Here is a 25,429-nt window from a genome sequence, read left to right as displayed (position 1 = left end):
CCTTTTAATCAAATTGCTTATTAAAAGTGTGCTCCTTTATTAGTCTTTTACAAGAAAAATGACAAAGCCTAAGGTGCTGTATTGATAGATTTACACCAAGTGTTACTTTGGAGCATTGCAACTTTCTAAGCGGCATAATGACAGCAATTTATGTAAATTACACTTTGATCTTTACTCAGAGCAAAAACACAGTTTTTTAAAGAAAGTGCTGCTTTAAGTGGATCATCTTCTAACAAAAGGAGTGTACATTTGCCACATTATACTGACATTAGGATTAATGCCACTACCTTGTGAAATTGAAGCCCCTTTTTTTCTGCTCTCGCAATTATAGGCCCCTTCAGGAGGGGACGTATTTATGCCCAGCAGTTAGCAATGCATTGATTTAATACGTTTCTAATCAGGACATACAGCTTCAGGGCCTAAAATGTTAATTTTTCCTGCTGCTTACAAAGTAGCCTTTGATTTTCTGTCACGCCAGTAATTACAGTGTTTTGCCACTAGATAGGGGGAGAGCTTTGTCTCGTCTAATTATGAGGTAATCATTGCTGGAGTGCCAACATGTTGTTTTCACCTTTTTGCAAATACTATTTTTATTTTATTTTACAGCTTCTGGCTATTAACGCTCCTTCTAATTCACACTATGACACTTGTAACACCGTGTGTGGTTGTGCGAGTGTGTGTCTGAGTGTTTATTTGGAGAGTAGTAGCCTAGTGACTGTAATTGTTGTGGTGTGGGTGCTGTTAATTACTGGAGTAAACGGTTGAATCATGGCCAGGGCCCTTATGTGGCTGCAGAGTGGCGGGCAGCGGCAGAGAGAGACAGAGGGCTGGAAAATTGTTTTTACCATCTGGGGACCAGGGGGGCGAGAAGGGGAAGCAGAGAGGGGAAAGGGGGAACAGTGGCAGACTGAAAGGCCCAATTGGTGGCCAGAGCCTAAGGGTTCGGGGGTCCATATGGAAGGCAACACTTTGCCTTGCACTTTATTGCACACCTTGCTGTTTTAATCAATGGCAAGCCTGTTCACAGAGCCTAGAGCAGCAGTGGTTGTTTCTCATTGTCTCACTGCTACTTCCACTTTTCCTGCTCCACTACACCCCAACACCTCTTACCAAATCTCTGAAGAGCTGTGCAGCACTTTCAGGCCTCTCTAGAAGCCAGAGAAGTGGGAGTGCTGCAGTGAAAACATTTGTACTGTGTGTGCGAGGTAACAGCTCCTGTTTTGTAATGATGATTTGATACGCTTTTGGCTCCTGCCTGCACTGTTCTAATTTCCCAGCAAAGCGGGGACAAGAACGTAAACGCCTGCTGTGTTTGGAGTCGTTTCTTAAAATGGGAGACACCATTCCATCTGAATTCCATTTGAGTGCTGAAAGTAATGCGATTAGGCGACAAAAGGCGTGTTAACACCGAGACGCATATATGTGCGCTAATAACACCATAAAAGTGCCAGCCAGCAGTGGTTCAACTCCCTCTGTAACCCCACCCTGGTAGGAGGCAGCCGTGGTAATCCCCCCTCTCAGACCCAGCATGGTTTTTGAGGAGGCCCTGGCTTTGTGGGTGGTAGAGTGTTTGATTTCATCACAGAACTCTTGCAGTAGTATCAATATTTCATTAAATTGGACTCATTTTGTTTAGAAACCTACCTGTTTGAAGTGGCTGACCTGCTGTTTTAATTCCATAGCATGGGCAACATCTCACGCGAGCAGCAAGAGAACAGCAGTGAGACAGTGGGGCGCTGGAGCTGATGGCACATGAGACACTGAGCACATATCCATTCAAATATTATATCATATTGTATTCATGAATCTGTAGAAAGCTAGAATCCAGAAAAGAACATCTCTTCACTCACTTCATTCAATGACATTCCCTTAAATCCAGCTCTTTTTTTCCTCTCCAGATCAATCTTAAGGCATTGATAACTGCTTTTCACCTGACTGTCCTGTGCTGGCTCTATGAAATCAGAATTTACAATTCTCTTTTAAGTGTTAGGATAACTATCAGCACAAAAAATTGACTAAGCATAAAGACCTAAAAGTACAACTAAATTTTTCAGACTTGGAAAGTTAAAGGAAGGGTCTGCAGGAAAGCTACGCAGCCCCTCTACGCCATAGACTACACGCATGAACTTTCGTCCAATTGGGTCCCACTCAATTCCTATGCTTATTATAAGCGCATACAACAGTACTGTTGTTACGAACGGCGTAGACTACCATGTTGTGCTTGTGTTGCTTAATCTGGTGAATCTGCTGACTGTTTTTCAACAAAATGTGCATCTGTTGCTCCACTTCTGCACTCAGTATTTGCCAATACACCAGATGATTAGCTCAACTCTACTTCGGTGGAGATCACTTAAAGCAGCTTCTGGACAAGACGGTTGTAGCGCCACTGCAGCAAGCTTGGCTAGAGTGGTCTGGCTGAGGTGGACGGGCAGAAGAGTTGAAGGTGGATGAACCAAACAGGCTGCTGAAGACTGATCCAGGCAGGTTGAAGCTTGAATTGGTGTTGGACAGGTGTGGAGGATCTGAGGCACAGAGATAAAAATATAAATAATAAAATGATGTTGAGGAAAAAAAAACACCAAAAATCCTAAATATTACAAGCCGTCTCAGAAAAAAGGTCTAAATGTCTGTACCCTTAAGGAGACTGAATGATCCAGAGTGAGAGAGTGAGAGTAATCATTAGCTGCAGTAGATCAGATGAGCAGGCAGGAGGAGGGAATCCAGAGTCCACGCCCTGCAACACAGACAAACTGAGACAAACATGACACACAAGTGAGGTAAAACAACTGGAAACCCAAGGAAAGAAAGAGGGTAATTATCCAGACACTTTAATCCCAGTTCTCATGATCTGCTTTACTTTAATAATGTTGAATAAATTCAATTCACATATGGACTTCAAAGATAAAGAGAGACAGTAGACAGTAGGTGTTTCTGATGTGGCTATTTAAATAAAAAACTGTATGAAATATGTAAACCGTGTAAGCTTTCTACTTTAACAACACAATACATGTAAAAAGCTTTTCAACACAGGTGGCCTGTCTTAGTTGAAAGCCCACTCACCACGACAAGGTGCAGGCCATGAGCGGGGGCACAGGACAAGACATACTTGGCAAACAGGACAAACTCTGACGGGGACAAACATACAAAGTGGATAGAAATAACAAACAAACAAATACTTATAAAGTGGATAGAATTGACAAACATACAAAAACATATAAAGTGGATAGAAATTACAAACATAAAAGGGAAACTGAACTTTTCTAGAACAAAAGAACACAAATAAAACAGACTGATAGGAAATAACATTTTTACAGGATTAGATATCAACTAAAGCAATGCACACCCAATTATTTTACTGAAAGTGAATAAACTTTGAACAAAAGAACCAAGTTGTAAGTAAATACAAAACAGTAATAAAACTCATCAACATAGACCCATAGATAGATTGATAGATAGATCTGTAGATCAATTGGTAGATATAACATAATGAGATAAAACAATGTATAAAGATAGATAGAATGTATTTAGATACAACTTATTTAGATAGAGAAACAAAGATATAATGCATTTAGATAGATAGAAAAATGGATAGATAAAATTTATTTAGATAGATACAAGGTATTTAGATAAACAGAACATTTTTAGATCGATAGAACGTATATAGATAGATATAATGTATTGAGATAGATAGAACGACAGAATGCTAGAGCATTTTGAGACAGAACGTATTTAGAATGAAAGATACATTTTTAGAGCGATAAAATGTTTTAGATAGATAGAACATACTTATATAGATATTACATATTCAGATAGAATGTATTTAGATAGATATACAGAACGAGAGAATGATAGATATAACATTTTTAGATAAAAAGGAACATATTTAGATATAATGTATTTAGATAGAACAACAGAATGACAGAACACTTGAGGCAGATAGAACGTATTTAGGATGATAGATACATTTTTAGATTGATAAAATGTTTTTGATAGAACATTTTTAGATAGAACATATTTAGATAGATAGAAAGTATTTAGATAGATAAATAGAACGACAGAATGATAGATAGAACAATGGATAGATTGATAGATGTATAGATAGAAAGATAGATACTTTATCTTGAGGGAAACCTGATGGAAATTCAAGGCATCTAGTAGGGGCTTCAGGATCAATTAAACAATTAAAAAACTGTCACAAACATCAAGGACTGATGCCCTCCTCCTCAAATAAAAATAAAGTATTCAAAACCCATGCAAGATAAGAACAGGAATGTCCATCCATCTCTTAGACTGTGCAAAATTTACATTACACTGAAGTACAAAGTTCATTAACTTAAGGATTTTAAAGTAATTAATTGATTCAGTCCTGTTTAGGCAGTCTGGTAAATCATTTTGTAAATAAAAACGGTCACTGACAGCATCACCAGAAAACTAAGTAAAAAACTAGATGCAGTGAGCCTCATTCATCATGAAGTTCATGGCATCTAACGTTACCTTTTTTCACATGCAAGTGCTCCTTCAGATGTTCCTTTGGTCTCAGAATCATGCAGAAATCTCAGTCTAGGTTTTGTAACCCGGGAGGATCTTCATTTTGGCTTTTTTAGAGCATCAGCTTTCGCAAACTGTTAAAATTTTTCAAATTGTGCGAACCGTTTAGGAGTGACAGTCCTTCAAAGTGCTATGAGTCAGCGCAGACACATCCTTTCCTTCCTCACATTCCTGACCTGGCTGCTCTATGCACAGCCACAGGTTTTTAAAACCACAGTTCCTTTGAGTGTGTGTGTTTCCAAGTGTGTGTGTGTGTGTGTGCGGTGTGTGTGTGTGTGTGTGTGTGTGTGTGTGTGTGTGTGTGTGTGTGTGTGTGTGTGTGTGTGTGTGTGTGTGTGTGTGTAAGGGTTGCTTCATTATTTTGTATGAAAAGTGCTCTTTAAATGAAGTTTGATTTGATTTGATTTTGGGTTGAAGCTACTCTTTTCTCTTTGTTTTTAAATACGCTACTCAGTAACATTTTTGCATAAAGATGCCGTGTTGCAGTTTAGGATTTGTTCCTGTCTAATAGGCTGTGGCTGGGCAGAGTATTTGGTCAGTCTTTTCGTTTTGTGATTAAACATACATTTCTATTTACAGTGGGAGTGTTGTGTTTATCCTCTGTTTAATTGTTTGACCTAAGCCTGCCAGGCATGGTATGGTGTCTTTCAACAGAGTGAGGCATTGTTTACAGCATTTGACTATTTATTAAGTAAATTATTATTGTATTTTAATGCTAAATTTTTCTATTGTGAATAAAAAAAAGTCTGAATTTATATTTATCCAAAAAATACACACCTTAGAATTCATTTGTGGCACTTACCTTGTGTCTTACAGAGGACACCCTCAGTACAGTTTGGTTTAAACTTTGATCAGAGAGTTATCAAGTGATCAGTCCGAGCTACTGCCTTTCCCCCATGATTTTCATTTTTTGTTTCATTTGTGTCACTTACCTGTGTCTACTCTTTGAGTATGAGTCCCTAGGTGGAGTTGTTGGTTTTTATTTTGAACACCATGAGTCCCTCAAATATGAAGAAATCCAATTTCAAAGCCAAATCTAAAGCAAATCCAGATCCTTTTAAGGTGTTTTGTATTGTACATATCCTGTAACAACCACAGTCTTTTTCCAGGTTTTTGGTTTCTCCCAGCATTTGATCTAGTCCTTGTTACCACACATTAATAAATCATCATCCAAAAGTCATCAGCAAAATCCAGAGTAATTTCAGTGAAATACACAATCAAAACAAATTCCAAAGCAATACCAGATCCTTTGAAGGTGTTTTTGTAGTGTACTTATCCTGTAAGAACCACAGATCTTTTCAAAGATTTTTTTTGTTGTTCCCAGCATGTGATCCATTCATTTTTCAAAACACGTATGCATCATCAGCAGAGTGAAATCCAGAGCAGTTCAAGTTAAATTCACATTCAATGCAAAATCCAGAGCAATCCCAGATCCAATTTAAAGGTGTCTTTGTAGTGTAAATACCCTGTAAGAACCACAGTCCTTCTTAAGAGCAAAATCCAGAGCAATTTCAGTCAAATCCACATCCAAAGCAGATTTCAGAAAAATCCCGGATCCCTTTTAAGGTGTTTTTGCAGTGTGCATACCCTGTAAGAACAACAGTCCTTCATCAGAGCAAAATCAAGAGCAATATCAGTCAAATCCACATGTAAAGCAATATCCAAAGCAATCCCAGATCCCTTTTAAGGTGTTTTTGCGGTGTGCATACCCTGTAAGAACCACAGTCCTTCATCAAAGCAAAATTAAAAGCAATTTCAGTCAAATCCACATTCAAGGGAAAATCTAAAGCAATCCCAGATCCATTTTAAAGGTATTTTTGTGGTGTACATACCTTGTAACAACAGCCCTTCATCAGAGCAAAAATAAGAGCAATTTTAGTCAAACCCACATTGAAAGCAAAATCCAAGGAAATCCCAAATCCTTTAAAGGTGTTTTTTTAATGTGCATACCCTGTAAGAACCACAGTCCTTCAGCAGAGCAAAATCAAAAGCAATTTCAGTCAAATCCACATTCAAACTAAATTTCAGAGCAATCCCAGATCCCTTTTAGGGTGTTTTTTGCAGTATATGTCCTGTGAGAACCACATTCCTTCAGCAGAGCAAAATTAAGAGCAATTTCAGTCAAACCCACATTCAAAGCAATATCCAAAGCAATCCCAGATCCCTTTAAGGTGTTTTTGTGGTGTACATATCTTGTAAGAACAACAGCTTCATCAGAGCAAAATTAAGAGCAATTTCAGTCAAACCCACATTGAAAGGAGGTTTTGTGGTGTGCATATCCTGTAAGAACCACATTCCTTCATCAGAGCAAAATCATGAGCAATTTCCGTCAAATCCACATTCAAGGCAAAATCAAAGGAAATCCCAGATCTTTCTAAGGTGTTTTTTGGTGTGCATTTCCTGTAAGAACCACATTTCTTCATCAGAGTAAAATCAAAAGCAATTTCAGTCAAATCCACATTCGAAGCAAAATCCAAAGCAATCCAAGAAAATTTAACATCCACAGCAATAAATAAATGAAAACACACCTTAAACCCAGTTGCTTTCAATCCACGCAACGGGCGCGCCAGCCGCCTAGGCCTCAAACACAGCACATCCGGCTCAAAACAACGCCTAGGGCAACCAGCAACACGCCGGAAACAGCTTGACCGGCGGCCGTAGCCTCTCACAAACACTGTCATCAAACCACAAACTAAGAAAACCATGAGTTGCCTACCAGCCGAGGCCGTTGGTTGTACCGCCGTTGTTGTGTGTGCGGGTTCAGTCCAGGCAGGTGCCCGTGGCTCCGGTCTTGAACTCCGTTTCTGCTGACAAAATAACAGGAAACACTCCAAACCCAAACGGGCCAAGAAGCCAACCTAAATGCGATAATCACGAGCAGTACCTCTTCCAGCCTTCTTCTTCTTCTTCTTCTGTGTTGTCGGTTGGCAAACAACGAAATGGTACACTTCCGCCATCTACTGGTAAAAAGTGTGGGCCTTAAACTGACACTTGAACTAAAATATAAAAATAAATAAAAATATTGAAATAAAAAAACAAACAAATAAATGAATAAATAATTACAATGAACAAATAAATTAAAACGTTTGATCCTTTTTATCAGCTGTGTTTTAGGTACTGAAATAGTATCTTGTAACACTTCCTCTCAGACTCTTCAAAGCTGTGCCGGTAAATCACTTTCCAGCTGGTATTTGACTGTTATTAAACGTTTAAATAGTGTCAAATAGCTGAAAAGATGTTATTAGCTAAGTGTAGATTAACCTTAAAATTTAAACTGTTCTTGAGTTGTATGTTACATTATTTCTAATTAGACTTTTTAGAGATTTACTAAAAAAAAGGTTGGAAAAGAAACATTGTTTCAACATCTTAACAATGTTAATCCTTTCAACCTTTTTTTTTAATCTGTCAACATTGTAACATAACCTTTAGACTAAAGTTTTTTGTTTGTTTGTTTGTTTTACTCACAAATGCACACATAAATTAAATACACACACAACACACAAAAACATCACAATATGCACCAACCACAGCTTAAAAACAACATTTTGAATTTGTAAAAGTATACACCTCTTTTACGACTGGAATTGACTAGATTTAGTGTTTCTTCGCATCATTTCACTTCTGTCTCACAGACGGTCTAACTTGTTGTGTTGTGGTTAATCCAGTAGATGGCGGTAGTTCACCAAAACCTGTCACAAGCATAGACAAACTGCGTTAGCGCCGTGTATTGTGGGAAACCGTTTGCCAGATCGACTGGTCCGTTGCATTCTGAGAAATTTTGGATTAGTAGGACATGCGGGGAGTTTACTGCAGATTTTGCCAGTTTTCGCATACTGACTACAACATACTGAATATCAGCCAAAATAGTAGGCACTGCTCGTGTAGTAGGCAGTTTGGAAAACGGCTTGAGGAATACAGTCGATATTTGTGTTTATGCAGCCTCTGATTTACTGTCTGCCTCTACTGCTGGATTTTATTGTAAGTAATTAACATTTAATATTTACTCGATTTTTTGTTCGGAAGTTGAACGTGATAGTCACATAGAGCATGGGTCATGTTGGCCAGCCCCAGACGAACACAGAGCTAGCTAGCTAGCTAACAAGCTAAGTCGGATTTTAGCTAACTGAAATGGCTGTATTTATCTTGGGTCTTACGAAGCAATAGCGTTTTATTACACCAACAAAGTGTAGTATAAAGTGTGTATTAAACAAATGTCTTCTTCGGTAACTTTGTGACGCCGCTCGCTGTCTCTCAGTCCTTCGACCATCAACAAGAGGTTGCTCCAGGGACAGCAGGCAGCGGTGCAGAGGTGAAGATTAGATCTTAACCATGATCTGAATGCTCAGGTCTGCAGTTTCTCAAGAATAACATAAGGCTACTGTTTTATCTGCTCTAAAGTGAAAGTGCTCTGTACGCAAATCTGACTTGTCACAAAAATCCAACTTTGTTTAATGCTACAATCATGGAGGATTGAGCAAAATGACTATTTTTGTATGCAGTGTCACTGTTGTTTGTGCATCAGTTGTTAGCCCAATGCGCTTATTTGAACATTCGCACGCTGGTCAGTTTATTTACTCGGACACAATCACCCCTCTGCTCAAGAGAATGGAGAGTAAAACCCTGTAATTCCACAGGTTACAGAAAATGTAATGCAGGAATAGGTAGTTTATAAACTTGGTTTATATTTACATCAACAGAGTAAAAATTAAACAGAACTTTTTTCTAGATAGATAGCTAGATAGATCAACTTTATTGTCCTTTTGCATGAAATCTGTCTTAGAGAGCAGTACTACTGGCCTAGGACGCAGTATTTTAAGTGACAAAATACTAGACACATACAACGGTCACAAACAAGTTTTTTTTTTTTTTTTTTTTAAAGATAAGAAGTAGAAAATAAAACTATGGATAAAAGTGGAATAATCATAACAGGTCAGTGACTGGTGACAATAAATAGGCTAACATTGCTTTCATTTTGTTTTCAGGTTGCTGCCGGGAACATGACTTGGCTTTTTAAATAGTTTTCAAATGAACTCAGTACAAGAGAAAGCATACAGTCAGAAGTAAAATGGATAACCCCTGGCATATGTTTTCCCTTTGCAGAAAAGGTATGTTAATACATGCATCATGTTCCATTATGTGAAGCAATTTATCATACTAATTATTAATGAACTAATTGATTTTACTGCGCTGTCCTTTTACTTTTCTTGCATGTAGATCTATGCAAAGTTCCAAGGAATAACCAGCCTAAAACTGCCTTGCAGAGCTCCGGAGACACAGAGCTGGATCACCATATTTCACATTTGATGTCATTATTCTGACAAAACGCTTCAAAAACTGGCAAGACAGCAGATGCTTTGGCTGAAATGGCTAAAGTTCACGATGAACAGGTTGAATATGTATGTATCCTAGGTCAACTGCTTATGTGATGGGGATTAATGTTTCTAATAAGCTCTTGAATTACACAACTGATCCACTTAATAGTCCATATTTCGCCTTTTCTATGACCACACATAAGTCAGTGGTCACTTATTCAAAAAAATAAAACTATGTTTTTTTTTTTTGTAAATTGCTAATCTGAAATGTTACTAGTCACAATAACCAGTATTTAAAAATAGAGGAGTCAAAATCACAGTGTTTTCCTTCACAATGTGGTTGGTTTTAAGTATAAAACCATTATATAAATATATTAAAAAAAAAACTCAGTTAAGTAATAGTACCTGAATTTCTGGAGTAAGAATAAAGTACATGAATATTGCACAGTTCAGTGTTGTATTATTTAAATCGTTTTTGTGGCCACAAACAATGTTATTTATTTATGCATTTTTATTTTTAATTTATAATTAAGATTGTAAACCAGCTATTTTTTGTTGTTATTGCTGTTTTTAATGTTATTCATACATGGATTCTCTTTTTTTCTTTCAGGAGAATATGGATAAGTTGGATGTGTTGGGGATGCATTAGTGGCCCTTCTTACAGCCATCAGTGATGATGCCATGAGCCCAGTTCACTCTCAACCATCTAACATCATCTGTCATCTAACAAGGTGATATCGTGGTCAGCCTTCACCAACTTGTGAGGCCTCCTGGTAATGTTCAGACTGAATCATGCACTACATATTATCTCAAAAGACTGACCAACACTTTTTTAGTTCACCCAGAGAATCTTACTGGGTCTGGATAACTGAGTATTTTTACATTACATACAGGTGACAGGTGGCCAAAAGAGCCAAATGTCTTTGAACATGTTAGTGTTAAATTGTTACATTTTAACAAAGTGATCAGCAGTTGTAATGAGGTGCATTGAATTTTTTAAAACTATTCCTTCTCTGAATTTAGATGTTGTTTTTCTTCTTTGTTTGTTTTCTGATTTTTTTTTACTTTTTACCAAAAATGAACATGAACAAAAATATTGACTAGAATGAAAAACACAACTTATACTAATTTAAGTTAGCAATGTTTTGTATTTTTGAGGCAACTAGTTGTCACAAGATTGCTTTTTACTAGGTTAATTGGTGATTCTAAATTGACATGAAATAAACTTGTATGTAAATGTATGTTATATATAACATCTCTGCGCTATGTTTCCAGAATTCTCCCCTTCCCTTAAACTGACGCTGTAGCTGTTGTTTGGCTCGTTGTCCTGCAGCTTTTGCCATTACTTGGATTTGTGATTAAATTTAGCAAAGTGCTGCCGAAAGCCGAATTGTCCAGCCACTCTCAATTACCATCTAGGGAGGGTACCTGAGAAAGCTTAACGCAGCAATTAACAACTTAATTAAGTGCCACAGCCATTGTGGCACTTCTGGAGCCACGCAACAAGGGCCGTATTGATTGCAGGGGATTGCCAGTTGGTCTCCAATTGATCGCCCAATTGATTGGCTTGGATAGGCATTCCTCAATGACTCAGGGAAGGAGTTGTCGTGTGTGTGTGTGTGTTTCAGTGTGTGTGTTTTGAAGTAGGCGTCATGCATTCGTGTGACATACTGATAATGACCTGCCAGACAGGCTGCATGGACACTCCCAGTATCCCCACATGTCTGGTGTCAATCACTTACTCACTCACCGTCTGTCTCTTTCTTTTACGCGCACACACAAGTACCAAGGATGAGGCCTTGATGTAAAATAATATCTGCAGTCTGTTTGTGCTAAATGCACCTGACCTGGTAATGATATGAAGTAATCAATTTTTTAAATATTTTATGGGTCTTTAAGGGTGATTTATGTAATTTTGCAGATCTTATCAGATAATGATTTGCTTGAAAAATAAAAAAATGAACAGAAACATTTCTAGAAAAACAGATATGATAAATACAGATGAATGTAGATAACACACACATCTACACAGACAATTACAGAGATACACCAAACAACTCACAGACGCACGCGCAGACACACAAACACATCTTCTCCCCAGGGAACATTTAGGATGCAGGACAGGACTGGGTGTACGAGGGGAGTGAGGTGGTGGTAAGACGTCAAATAAACTGTCATCTCTTATTGTGTCAATGAAGTAATTCCCTTTTAAAGGCTTGACCTTTCACCCCACAGGAGCTCGGCCAATTGCACAGAACATCAGAGGAGCCAGGAGGTGATAACAAATGACTCAGCTTAGGGGGGAGGGAGCCAACTCGTATTCACCATGGGGTAGCTACAACCACCTCACCAGGTAAAGGACATGTTCAGCTCAAGTACAAACATCTTAAATGTTCAAAATCAAATGTTTATCTTAGAATGTGTTTTTTAGTTAAATCATGAATTAAATCCTCCAGTTTTAGAAAACATAAGTTTTATTTTGATCTAAAGGTGATCTTTTCAGTTGTCAATTCTTTACACTCACATGCTTTGAAACAGAAGCTCCATTTCATTTAAATTCATTTCACTCCTGGACATTGTTGTTTCTTGTGTTACCACTAGGGGGTAATATTATACGGATGCTTACAGTGAGATATACACCAGATCACTGAGACATAAAAGGTATGTTTGGCTTTTACATTTATAGTTTCGGTACAGTCCTATAATGTTGAGCTTCAGTCTAATTACACATGATTCAGAGTGTCCACAGCAAAAATAATGTATGTGGGTGTGTGTACATTCACACATACACACTTGTCAGAGTGTTTGACAGCCTCAACTCTCCCTGCACCTGCTGTGGTTCTGAGGTGGTCAACTTATGACCTGTAATTACATTGTTACTTTGCTCTCACATCTCACCGGACCAGGCTGATCCTGGACACTTCAATTACCTCCTTTCAATCCTTCTGTTGATCTCACATGACCAAAATCAAAATCATAATAACTGTCTAGGGAATTGAATGGCTCAAATTTTACAACATGGGTCACAGCTAACATTGAAAATAGGTTTAAAATGTCACAAAAAGGATGTTATTTCAAAAACATTTGTTCTTTAATGCTTTACTGTTTCAGTTATTTTAATACTTAAAATCATGCATGAAAATTATGAGCCAAATCCTCATCCATCCCACCCAGTTCAGCCCAAACAGGCTTGTAAATCAGCAAATCAGTATGAAGACATTTCAATACTTAAACAAGAGAGGCTTGAAAAAGCAGCCCTGCAAGGCCAACAATAATGCCGGACACATATTCTTTGAAATGGTCTGCATCAATTTGCATTCAAACTTGTGACAAAACAGAGAAGGGAAAGAGATCCATCTAGGGGGTGCATTTGAAGGTTGGGTCCAGGTCGCATATATTTGCCCTTGTGTAGCTCTGTCACATTGTGGTGTAACGGAGCCTCAGCTGCAGGATTGCAGTTTTTAATGAAAAAGTGGGGGCAGCCACATCCAGGTAAGACCCCTGGAGGTTGTTTTTCCATGGCTTTGTTATGTTCCACAATGGAGCTGTGCACACACACACACACACTCTCTCTCTCACAGCCTCTTAAACACACAAACAGATTTTATCAGACGTTGATAGCCACAGAAGTGACTCACAAGGAATACATACACACACACACACACACGCGCGTGTAGCTCCCTAAAAAAAGGGAAGTGAGACATCTTTGATAATTTAAGAGAATCTGTAACAGCCATTGGATTTTATGAGTCAAACTTCTGTCAAGTGTATGAGGAGACATGAGACGTTATTAAACCTTGGCTAAATACTTCTTCCGAAATGGATGAAAAACACATTTTGGTCGTAATAAACACTGGGAGCCAGGCAGTTCCGGGATTTTTGTTGGTCTTTTGTATGTGTCAAGGCTTTACTTGCTCAATTGTGCTAAGATCAGATGCCTCAAAGTGTTCATGTAGGAGAGTTTTTATCCAATTTGTAACTTGTTGTATATCATTAGGAAACATTGATCCGTCATAGAGATAAGTGGTGATATCAGTCACCTCACATTAAACGCAGGTCTTTGGGTTTCATTGGTGGAATGAAAAACAAAGTGCATATGTGTTCTGTTATTGGACTTACCGTTTGAAAGAGAAACAAAAATTACACTGAAGTGTAGCATTTCGTAAAGTTTAAGGATACACACATCGATGTAACATAATCACCCATAATGTATGTTTATAACTTTTATTGTAAGTGTCTGTCTTTATTTGGTTAAAATATATTTTAACATAAAATAAGAAACAACTTTATAAGAGAAAGAACAAAACAAACTCAACAATAAAATAGAAATGACAAAAAAGCATACAAAATACCTCCTATGAGGAGTTTCCACAGCTGCTTGCAGAGGTTTCTCGTTTTTGAAAAACCCTGCACATCCCTTTTCCTCTCTCATATTTTTTTTTACTTTTACATCTAGTGGACACCAATGAACATGTAAATGTGCTCGATTGTAGTCACGACAACAGCCAGACACCACAAAGGTTTTAATCACACAGTCATCATAGCTGTAAACCCATATACTATTATAGAACAACTAATCCTTAAATTACCTGCCGTGCCGAGATGTCCCTCTTTAATTTATCAACAGATGTCAAATTTTGTGCTACCAGACTGGAGATGACACTTCAGGAGTATGCCTCGTTGACACATGACTTAAACAACAAATTTCTAAATTAAAAAAAAAAAACATTCGTATACATAATATTCACACACACATATTACGGTTACTCAATACTGAATAAGGTAATCCACAGAAATTGAATACAAGTAATTGTGTTGATGGCAAATAAAATGACCCCCTCCTCTTAAACAGCAGAGTAGCAGTGTAAGGTCAATTATACTTATCTAAGCACTACTGCTTTCAGACCAGTTTAAAAACACATTTTTGAGGTAATGATTAATTGTTTTGGGAATATTTTGCTCAATAAGATTTGATTTTTAGCTGCACAGAAAAATATAGTCAGCTTTAGTTTTGGATGAAAGTGTCAGTGCGTAGACTTTTATTGAATGTTTTGTAATATTTAATTATTTATGGTCAGTCTGCAACATTTCCAACAGCATACTCTGTCAAATGGTGTAACAAACACCTCCTGCTGCTGGACTATGATACATGATTGTAATCCACTGTTTACACCTGTAGGAGACTTAAATGGCATAAATATCACATGAGGATCTGCTTCTTTAAGATCATCCAGACAAGTGCATCATTTCATGTCCACAATGGTAGCTTAAAAATGTCCCTCTTTTGTTTTGCAGATGCTGCAGAGGAAATGAAAAACAGAGCATTGCAGTGCAGCCACGATTGGTTGTTGAGAGCAGAAGGTCAGACAGCAGACAGACGGATAAAGATTCAAGTGTGTTGGCAGTCGCGAGAAATCTCATCTGACAGAAAAGACCAACATGCACCAACCCCACAACAACTTTCCACTGACTCACCACAGTATCAGGTGTGTTGTCTCACATTAATTACCAACCATACAGAGGTGCTAAAGGTTTACCTGATTAACCACAACATTTGAATTGTTTGTTATCCCTGCTGCATAGCTAAATATATAGATATAAAAGGTTATTTTGAAAACAGAAAAAGAGGTTCTTGGTCCTGCAAGGAGAGTACAGAATTTCAGACACTGTTCAATAACTGTCATATTGTCAGGTTTTTTAGAAATCTTCACCAGTAAACATTTTGTGCTGTAACTTTCTTGAAGGGAGAAAACAACTCATTCAATAACTATTAAATGTAATAAAATAGAATAAAATTTAGACATTTTTTACTGACGAAAGTAGGTCACAAAAAGAAGTTCCTATTTTTTTATGTTTTTGATTACATTACGTCCTCTATTCATGACTTTCACTGTTGCCTTCATTGTGCCAGGCTATATATGACATGAGAGCACTGACCATAATGAGTTCTTTCACACACCAAAGGTCAAAGGCATCGCTTACAGAACGAGAGGGACCCCCAAACACTCACAAAGTCATTCAGCTCATTCCTTATCAATTATTGACATGCTGTTGTCAGTTGAAAAGCCGGCCAGACTTTCCGTTGATCTGTTCGATGAATATTTCAGCTGACAAACAGGCCACCTGACACTGCACCAAACCAGTGTGTTGTGAGAGAGAGGTCATTCATCTTGCCCACCATTATGTACATGCTCATATACAGTTACTGTGTTGTTATTGTTGTGTATTGTTGTAGATGTTTTTATTACTGTTGTTTACATCGATTTCACCCTTGACTCTTTTGTCATCCTTCAAGAAGGTTGACTAACAAGGTCCAAAGTCTCAAACAGACCTTTTCATGATCCCATCACTTCATATGTAGTCTAAGATTACGTTACGCATTCCCTATACAAAATGTTTGTTTTTTAAATGTGCACTAGTTTGTCCCTCCAGACTTGATCAGCTATTGCACTTTCTTCCTCAGCATATAATCAAACAAGGCTTCCATGTTACCACCACCACCATGTTTTTCATGCTGATATCACAGATGGGTAGTTTTGAAGGAAAGAACTACTCATAGTAAGTATTATTGATACAGTTTTCCCAGATCCCTGACCTCCAACTTTTTTGCAGTCTTCATTTGACTAAGACATTCTGTGGCTTTGACAATTTTTATATTCTACTTCGTATAACCACCACCTTGTGCTAGTTACACTCTGCATTGAATAAGACCACTTGACCACGGCATGAAAGAGGAGCCAATTGGGCTCTGGTGAACTGGTGATGTGTTATTTATGTCAAGCTCAGTTCAAACACAGCCTCTATGAAGGAGACACACCTCATAAATTTTTCTATGGCCCCTATGAGCAGGTCAGGAAGGCACCAATATTTCCTCTTTATTAGAAACAACAGAAACAACATGCAGCCATAAAGGGGACCTCAGAGGTGAATCTGAAACATGGGGAACAGCAGGAAAAGCATGCTGCTGGGAGAGCTGAGAGGTACTCACACAGTCCATTTCCTGACCTGCCTACTTGTCCATATAGCGGCACATTTTCCTCGTAACTCATTCAGCAGTGACTCTCAAACTCTCCATGCTTCATCACAGGTCAACTTGGCGATGAACTTTAAAAGAAGATGTTACAAATGATCGCAGCCTCTCCAGCAATTCATATCCACCGAAGTGCCATAACCCTCTACATATCCTGACCTCAATTTGGAGTCCGTGTGTTGAAGGCCCATCTGAGGGAGATGGTATCGATCTGAGCAGGGACTCTGGCAGCATCAATAAACAACAGGCTTCAGGCTTCAAGGCTGAGGAGACACATCTCTATTTCAGCCGGAGGGTTACGCATCTGGATACCCTGAGTTGGGATGTGGCCTTGGACAGGTGGTGAGACATGTTTTCCTGCTGAACTTAAAGCAGGTTCAGGTCCTCAGCGAAACCCAAGTCAGTGATACCATCCATATTATTGAGGTAAATAAGGCCTTTAACCACAAACTCACACATTTTTACTTAAAATAATTACCAATAATGTTAAAGGGCATAGTAAATGGAAAGCTACCAAGTAACAGTCAATAGCTGTGAGAAGGATCAATGTTTAACCACAAGACAAATAGTATTTCAGGATCGTCTATATCAGCATTACAGTGAAGGGAGACAGTGTTCGGCTCATTAATCAATAAACACAACAAGCCAACCAATACATTTGACATAGACTAATGAAATAATAATCATCAGGGGATGAGGAGGAGTGAGAAGAAAGATCAAACGAAGACTGTTTTTGGATACTTAATTACATACACATAGAATGAGTCTCAAATAGAAAAATGAAACCACAGTGAACAAGTGATGAGCAGTCTTGCTGGGCAGTTTGTTGCTTTCTTGTTTACTCGTTTTTCCCTCTTCACTGGGAAAGTTAAACAAGTGTGCCTCATATATTTAGAGTCAAACTGAGCTCACTTTGCACTAAGCAGCTTGTCAATAGCGAGAGAGGAGGTACAAGGCGAGGGAGGCGGTCTGATAAAATGGCTTTTAATTACCAGACAGTGAATGCTGGCCTTCCTTTTCCACTTTCTCCTCCCAGCCAAGTCAGGAGTTTGATTTCTGATAATGAGGATTGCTGACTGAGCTTCATCCTGGTTGCCCCTAAAGCAGAAGGACCTAACGTCAAGTCCTTGGAGAGTGTGTTTGACAAAGTGCCATATAGATCCTCTGTGTTTCATCAGAGGGCAGTGCTGCTGGGGGCATTAATCAGCATACTTGATAGCTCGGCTTTGTTTTTCCCCTTACTCTCTTGTTAGAATTAGGCTGAGTAATAATTTCAGGCATTACATGGAAATCAATGGGTCTTTAGCCCAGCTGTTGGTACAGGTGTAAAAGATTAAATGAACATAGATACATGTCAATGCAATGAACTTCTAACCTCTGTGCGTACAAGACATACAAAGGTTAGTTTGTATAAGAGTGGAAAAAAATGACAGAATAGATGGATGGATAGCGCTGTACTGTTTTGAGGTATTAGTACTTTTATCTTTCAGTAGAATACTTGACAGCTCTAAACCACAACAATTAAGACTGAAATTATGCTTTACGTCAACTTTTTAATAGCCAAGTTTTTTTTACTGTGTAGTTAAAAGGTTAGGTCAGAATAAGATTTTTGAAAACTATACGCTGTATTTTCAACAGACCGTAAAGTAGTTTAATTGGGCAACTCTACTTCAGGCTGCAGGGATAAGATCTATACCTACTGAATGCTTCCTAAACCCACTGAACAAGATGATATTAACTGATAGAGAAGTTCAGCCTCAGGCCAAAGGGACTTTTGTTTTGGCAGCCAGTGAAACCCAACCTAAAGCAGGGACTGCCACAGAGCACATCTAATTGATATTGTTTTCAAGTAGCACATGTCCAGTCAGAGCAAGATGTAACAAGTTCTTATTGTTACACAGAACCCCAGTCAACAGACTCAGGTATCAGCTCAAAGAGCAGAGTGCTGTAAATAATCAGAGCTAGAGACTTCATTTTGCTCAGAGATCAATGTCTTGTTCTTGGAACAGCAATCAGAGAGGCTGATGGATCTCCTCACTCATAAGGCCGTAATCAACAATGGTTTAAGTGCCCCTTTGTTTTACATTTAATTATTTGTTAATGACTCCAGCCGGGTGAAAACCTTTAAATACTAATGCTGTTTTAATGTGGAGTGAAGGAGCTAAAAACACTTTGAAAACATTGAAAATAATCATATACTTGTACTTTTTAAGAGACAGTACATAAAAGGGTGGAATGAATATGTTACATAAATGCTTATGTTTGTTTATCTTAGCTGCACTTAAAGTGATATTGTTTATGAAATTAGATTTCTGTAGGTTTTATTGTATATGAATCTCCAGGTATTTAATCTCACTCTAAGAGAGATTTAACACAAATGTATCAATATGTCCCCAAGCAATAAAAATACACAGAAAGTACAAAATTATATTTTCATACAAGATATTGTAACGTAGTAAAATGTTTAAGTGGTATAGCTTTAGGTCAGTGTGAAAAGAAGTTTTTACTAACTTTGAACTGTTTGAAAAAGTTAAAAAAAAGCTGATGGTACACAGGCAAAACCACATAATGAAGTTACTGAGAGAAGAAGCCTTGACCAAGGAAAAGAGTTTAAAGGTACAAAGGGAGTGAACGGTGTCTCATCTGTGTATACATTGTGGACTAACCCTCATCCGTCTTACCCTGCGTTTAGCATTCATAAAGTATTATAAAAGTGTCAGAAAATTTAGTCTTGCTTCTCTTTGTCAGAGTGGGATTGCAAAAACTGTAACAACAATTGTAAATATGGATGAGAAGCCTTGTAAATGTTCCATCGCTACAGATGTGGACATAAGGACCATTCATACAATATCCAAATATTGATTGAACATTTATAATAATGAGTTAAGGTTAAGGGGTCAGAAAATTATGCACCCTTAAGATCCAGCCTATTATACCCCCGGATTCTATTATGTTCTCAAAATTACACTTTTCTATCCAGCTTGATTCCACATCAATGTCATACACCACAAAAGCAGTCTGAGTCGACAATGGCAACAATATCTTTTGATGGAGAATCCAATAATTTCAATTCAGCATAAAAGACCCAGTTATGCCCACACTCACTGTGTGACAGCCAGTGTTGCCTTCATGCACTTTTCTTTACAAAGATTCTCTGTCAAAGACTCTCATCCAGAGTGCATTCAGTACTATAATGATGTCTAGGTTTTATAGGTTTTAGTGACAACAACTGAGCTATTAAATGGTTTAAATATTTTGAATTGGATCATTCGCAATCCAATATTTTCAATATATTCACATTTCAAAGAGTAGTTAGAAAAACTTTTTAACAGCATTTTTTTCATTGAGTTGGTAATTTAATTTCATAGCATAATAGATTTTGGTCAGTGTCATGCATAGCACAGTACTGTACCTAGTTTTGGGTCAGAGGTTTGCTTACACAATTGTAAATCCATGGCAAATCTGCTCTTGCAGGGGAAGCAAAGGACTTATATGATGATTTAACTGTCATTGTAGTGACCATTTGACTTTAACAAAAAAAAATCAAAGAAAACTCAAAATGCCGAACTGAAACTTCAACCAAACTTATTTAAATGATTATTGATGCACCGTGGGGATGTGATTTACGTCCATGGGTACTGTGGTTTTCAATGGTTTATTTTCATTGCAAGCAAACAAGAGAAACAAAAAGAGCATGCTCCTGCTGCTTCCCTGGGCTGGAAAAAAAAACTCAAGCTCACCCTGGTGCATGCTGGCCTTCTGCCACCTGCCTAACTAAATAACCCCATGTGCCCACAGTTATCCTTCTTACCAAACAAACAAAAGTGATAAAGATAATAATGAGTATACAAAACGTATAATTATACTAACCACATGACTAACAAGATACTTATTTAAACCTCCAAAATCTAACTTAAATTAGTAAGAAAGAAAAATGTAGATAAATCTAATACTACTCATTAATTTCAAATTAAAATAAACCATAAAGTACTAAAATGAATAGCTCCAACAGTCATAACAAAACTGTTAAGCATTTTTACAGACCATATGTGATGATGCGCCTTTTAAGCACTTGAAAGCAGCCTATGTTGTGTCTCAGTTGCCAAGTACCTTATATTTACAGCATTTATGTTAAAACTTTGGCTACAAAATTTGTTATACAATGTTTGAAATACTTATTGTAGGTGAGGTAAGCTATTTATGTCAAAAATATGTATGCCACTGCATATTTTTTCTATTTTGAGAGTTCAGGGGGTTTTCACATGCTTTTCACAAGTTGTAAATGTTTGTATTGTTTTTTTAAGCACATTAATAGAAATGACCAGCCTCTGTTTTATTGGACACAAATCTGATGAAAAAAAAGATAGCAGCGTTTAAAAGGGAGAATTAGATGGTGTTTTACTGAATGGCCTTTCAAAGTCGAAAATCATTCCCTTTTTTTATTTTAGCCAAAAACAACTGAAAGGTCCCAAATATGTAATCACCTGTTAATGTTGCTGTCTCAATGTCTGACCACAGTAGGCATGCTAATGTGGGTTTGATAAATCTGATAGCTTCTTGAAAAAAAAAACAATCCTTATATTTTTGAGTCGTGCTGTCTCTTATTTTGAAAAGCCGTAAGCGGATGTTGATTCGGAAACGCTGCCTGGTGCGAGGTGATTTCCCGTTTACTAGCTGCATGGCTAAGTAGCTCGGACAAAACTGTTTAAAACTTTTCCTTGGGGGGCAGTTGAGCCGTCATAGACAACTCAGTCTCTAGTTCTAATTGAGTTTATGCTTTACGTTTGACGGTCAACATTTTTAAACCTCCTCTTTACGGACTCATGTGTGTGGACTGAGCAGGATGCTAGCCTGTTTCGTTAGCAAACCACTGCAGGAAATTAGCTTGTTAGCATAGAGAGCCAAACTGGTGTGACTATGTGGTTTATTTCTTCATCTTTGAGCTCTTACTCGACGTAAATAACCTCTCAAGCGATGGACACCGAGGCAATAGTTATCCGAATTAAAACGCCATCAGGAGACATGGACTCGTCCGTTGACTGTCCAGCTCTGCTTAACTTCAATGACCTGCTGGTAAGTCTTCAAATACAAGAGAGCTAACAAGCTGTCACTCCTGAAACATGTTAAAATCAACTGTTTTCCTCTAAAACAGGTGGGAAACGAAATTTATTGTAAGAAAAATCCGACGGTGTGACTAGTCCTTTCTCTGCGGTATTTTATGATGTACTAATGTACTTTTAAAATGTATAATTGGTCCTTATTGTGACTTTACGTCTATTTTCGACAAACGTAAAAAGCTTCTCATATTTTTTACCCCTTTACCAAAATATCTTGAAAACTTTGACATCATAAAGATTGTCACAAATATCAAAAGTGTTGTGTTAGTTTAATTATAAAACACCTTCTTGTCTATCTGCTGTCCTCCCTTACTTTACACATTACCTGTCTTTGCAACATGTTCCCACCAAACTCCCGAAAATTATAGTCAACCAACAGCTGGCTAGAGCTTCATTTGACAGCAATAATATGCGGTTAAATCATGGCCTATAATACCCAGGCTTTTATAAAACATGTATTTATAACATGTATGCTGAGTGAGAAATCATTGATTGTAAACATAAAATAATTTCCTATTTATTACAATAAATCATGAAATTATGTGATGTGTTTATTACAGGTATTCATTTTGCTCCATAGATAAATTTGCAGCGTATTGTGCAGTCTTAAGATACTGTTTTTGGTTTTATATCATTTGTTTTTGAGTTCTGCTACTTCCCTTGTCAATACTAACTTTGTAAAACCTTCTAGGTGGCCATCAGAGATGTCATGCCTGAAGCCACAGTTACTGCCTTTGAATGTGAGTGTTTGTTTCTTACTTCTTACTTAACCACTGCTTGTTGATAACCTAGACACTACATCACTTGAATAATGTACACAATGCTACACAAGAGAGGTAGATCTTCATAATGTAATTGCGGAGTGGTTTACCTTAACTGTTCTAACAACTCAGCAACTAAGGAATCAAGACCAGGCCTTCAACACAAGGAAAAAAAAGTAAGACTTTGAGCTAACTCTTAGACCAGGACATGGCATATGGATGACTTGGATAACACATGTTGATATAGGGACTTATGCATACTGTAGGCATTCTTCAACTCTTCTAAAAGGGTCTGATTTCTCATTTTTCTCCCTCTTCAAAGAAAAAAGAAAACTTTAAAACAAAACACATAAAACAAACCTGTTATCCTTTCATTCCATCCCTGCCATTTGTCACAGCCAGTGGATCCGGTTACTGGTTACATTAAGCTGTAAGTTTTACAACAGCAGTCTAGTAAAATCATTGGTTTTGGTCTTGAAAGTTTTTCAATAAAATGTCTAGTAGCAAGACGTCCAACAAAAATGTTTGACTTGAGGACAAGAATGTGAAAAGGCGATTCAAAGAATGTTTGCTTCCATCTCAGGCGTATGACAGGAACTCCTTTAAGGTCTGATCAAGTCATACTGAGATTTGGCTTCTGTATTTTGGAATGAAGGGTAGTAAAAAGCTGTAAAGTGTTGTGATTTTCCATGTCAGCTTTGATTCATGAAAAACGATGGACTGTCATTTTAAAGCACAAGAAGTAATGAAGTGCACATTAAATGCAACTGTAGCAGAGCTCAAATCTTAACACTTAATTGTTACAGATTTTTATCACAACGTTGATTTTGTTCATATTTAGTTACATTTTATAGCATACATATTAAACTGCTTGCGTGCTGCAATGTATCTCTTGCTGTTAATTTGGTCTGGAATTTTTTTCTTTTTTAATGTTGTTGATAAGAATAGTTGTTTTTTAACTTTTGAAACATTCTTCCTAAGAAGCTGCTCTGTGCTTTTTAGATGAAGATGAGGTGGGAGACAGGATCACTGTAAGAAGTGATGAAGAACTCAAAGCCATGTTGTCATATGTGAGTATAGTTCGTTTCATACCATCATTGGTTCTATTTGTGGTTTGGCGGACAAAAATTTCATGTTTTAGTCGGACCTTTTGTTGCTGTTTATATCCTAAATATGTTTCTTTAAACATTTTTGTATCTTGAATGTCCTGTCCTGGATTGCCCAAACAAAGGTTTTTAACATGTTTTCCACAAGTTATAGGCTGACAATCTGATAGCTTCTCAAAGCACTTTGCAGTTGTGTTGATGCGTGTATTATGTTATTATTATGACCTGAGAAAAAAAAAAAAAATTGTTCAGTTTACTGCTCTGTTCCTGCCCCAGTCTGCCTTTATCAATTCTTTAACTCCCTCCACCATCACTGGTCATTTGCAGACAAGTATCCTTTTCATTCTGTCATTGAGAAAACTTGTTAACATTTGTTCCAGGAACTACTTTTAATTTAGTCACAAAACATTGTAAGATGTGGGAAAGCCAACACTGACATTGTATCTGTCTGCAAGTCAACCACCGATGAAGAATTTGAAACCATACTGCTTCATTTGATTGTCTTCAACCTGAGGCAGAAATAACTGTTTGTTAGTCGTTTCCAGCAGCACACGAACAAACACACAAACTTCCTCTCCCTGTTCAGCCCCCCCCTCCCTCAGTGCAGTACATTTTTATATCCCCCATACTTACTGTTCATGCCACGGACAGTAAGAGTAATGGTGTGTAATGGGTTTCTCTATGAGGTACACTGAAAGCTAAATGAACTGTCAATTTTTATTATTTATTATTCAGTACTTAAAGTTTTGCCTCATTAAAGAGCGGCCCCCCTGGGCAGCAGAATTGTTCAAAATCTACTTTCATCTGTGGATGTCTTTTACCCCCCATCAGCTCACAATGATGCTGCTAGAGCCACAGGCACAATTCTCACTCCTTGTTTTCTGTCCATTTTTATCATGCATTCACTTGTGGTTGCTTTTTAATCATTAAGTAGCAAAGGGTAGCAGGGTGATTAAGGAAAAGGAGACAGCTGTTGTGCTGATGAGTGTCAAAACAGTGATGGAATAAATATTGACCTCAACTGTCATTTTTTTTGTGAATAGCTGCGGAAGCAGCCATGTTTGAAGTTTTGGGGGGATTTTGTCTCACTGTGCAGTCTGACCCCTTAAAGGAAAGAAAGTCCAAGTACTCATTCACCCACAAGATTTTAGAAATGTCCAGTCCTGGATGTTTTAGTATTACCAGGACTGTTTCGGGAATTGCTTGCTGACATTGCATTTTGATATTTATGTCTGTTCAACTTCCAAAGTTGGAGATGAACTGATGTAAAGTTTAATTTTCTGACATGAAAAGATTGTGTTACTTGAATTATAATTGGATAATTCTTAGAAATGTCAAAAATTATGAAAAAAATGTATTTTATTGGATCACAAAGTCAAAGATGATCTTTTAAGTTTATTTTAAGTATGAAGTATGTTGTTTTACCAGTGCAATCTGACAGAGAAACCAAAAAAAACCCCATTACACTTAGAAACTGGTTATCAAAACAGATGGAAATAAATGAAATAGCTTCTATGGATGTTCTTATGAGATCAAACACCTGTCCAAATTATAA

The 25,429-nt window shown here is 37.5% G+C and overlaps 1 protein-coding gene and 2 long non-coding RNA genes across 4 annotated transcripts in view; all 3 read left to right on the top strand.

Annotated features, from left to right (window-relative positions):
• The first annotated feature begins 8,293 nt into the window (after nt 1-8,293).
• On the top strand, nt 8,294-10,769 carry LOC141788173 (uncharacterized). Of its 2 annotated transcripts, XR_012598114.1 has the most exons (5): nt 8,294-8,526; nt 8,804-8,857; nt 9,531-9,653; nt 9,763-9,944; nt 10,471-10,769. It is a non-coding gene; the product is annotated as an uncharacterized LOC141788173 (long non-coding RNA). The 2 variants fall into 2 exon arrangements; XR_012598113.1 differs by lacking the exon at nt 8,804-8,857.
• Nucleotides 10,770-12,471: 1,702 nt separating this feature from the next.
• On the top strand, nt 12,472-17,704 carry LOC141788174 (uncharacterized). Its single transcript, XR_012598115.1, has 4 exons — nt 12,472-12,521; nt 15,156-15,346; nt 16,743-16,840; nt 16,948-17,704. It is a non-coding gene; the product is annotated as an uncharacterized LOC141788174 (long non-coding RNA).
• Nucleotides 17,705-21,484: 3,780 nt separating this feature from the next.
• map2k5 (mitogen-activated protein kinase kinase 5) overlaps nt 21,485-25,429 on the top strand; it is a 48,282-nt gene continuing 44,337 nt past the window's right edge. The window contains exons 1-3 of the mRNA XM_074666978.1: nt 21,485-21,963; nt 22,699-22,747; nt 23,771-23,838. Of these exons, the coding sequence (XP_074523079.1) occupies nt 21,865-21,963; nt 22,699-22,747; nt 23,771-23,838 (216 nt within the window). The 5' untranslated portion in view covers nt 21,485-21,864. The remainder of the gene's footprint in view (nt 21,964-22,698; nt 22,748-23,770; nt 23,839-25,429) is intronic.

Source organism: Halichoeres trimaculatus, unplaced genomic scaffold (assembly GCF_033239565.1).
Source record: "Halichoeres trimaculatus isolate MK-OKI-2021-1 unplaced genomic scaffold, fHalTri1.1 fHalTri1_scaffold_3, whole genome shotgun sequence".
NCBI lineage: Eukaryota > Metazoa > Chordata > Actinopteri > Labriformes > Labridae > Halichoeres > Halichoeres trimaculatus.
This window is presented reverse-complemented; position numbering and strand designations above follow the sequence as displayed.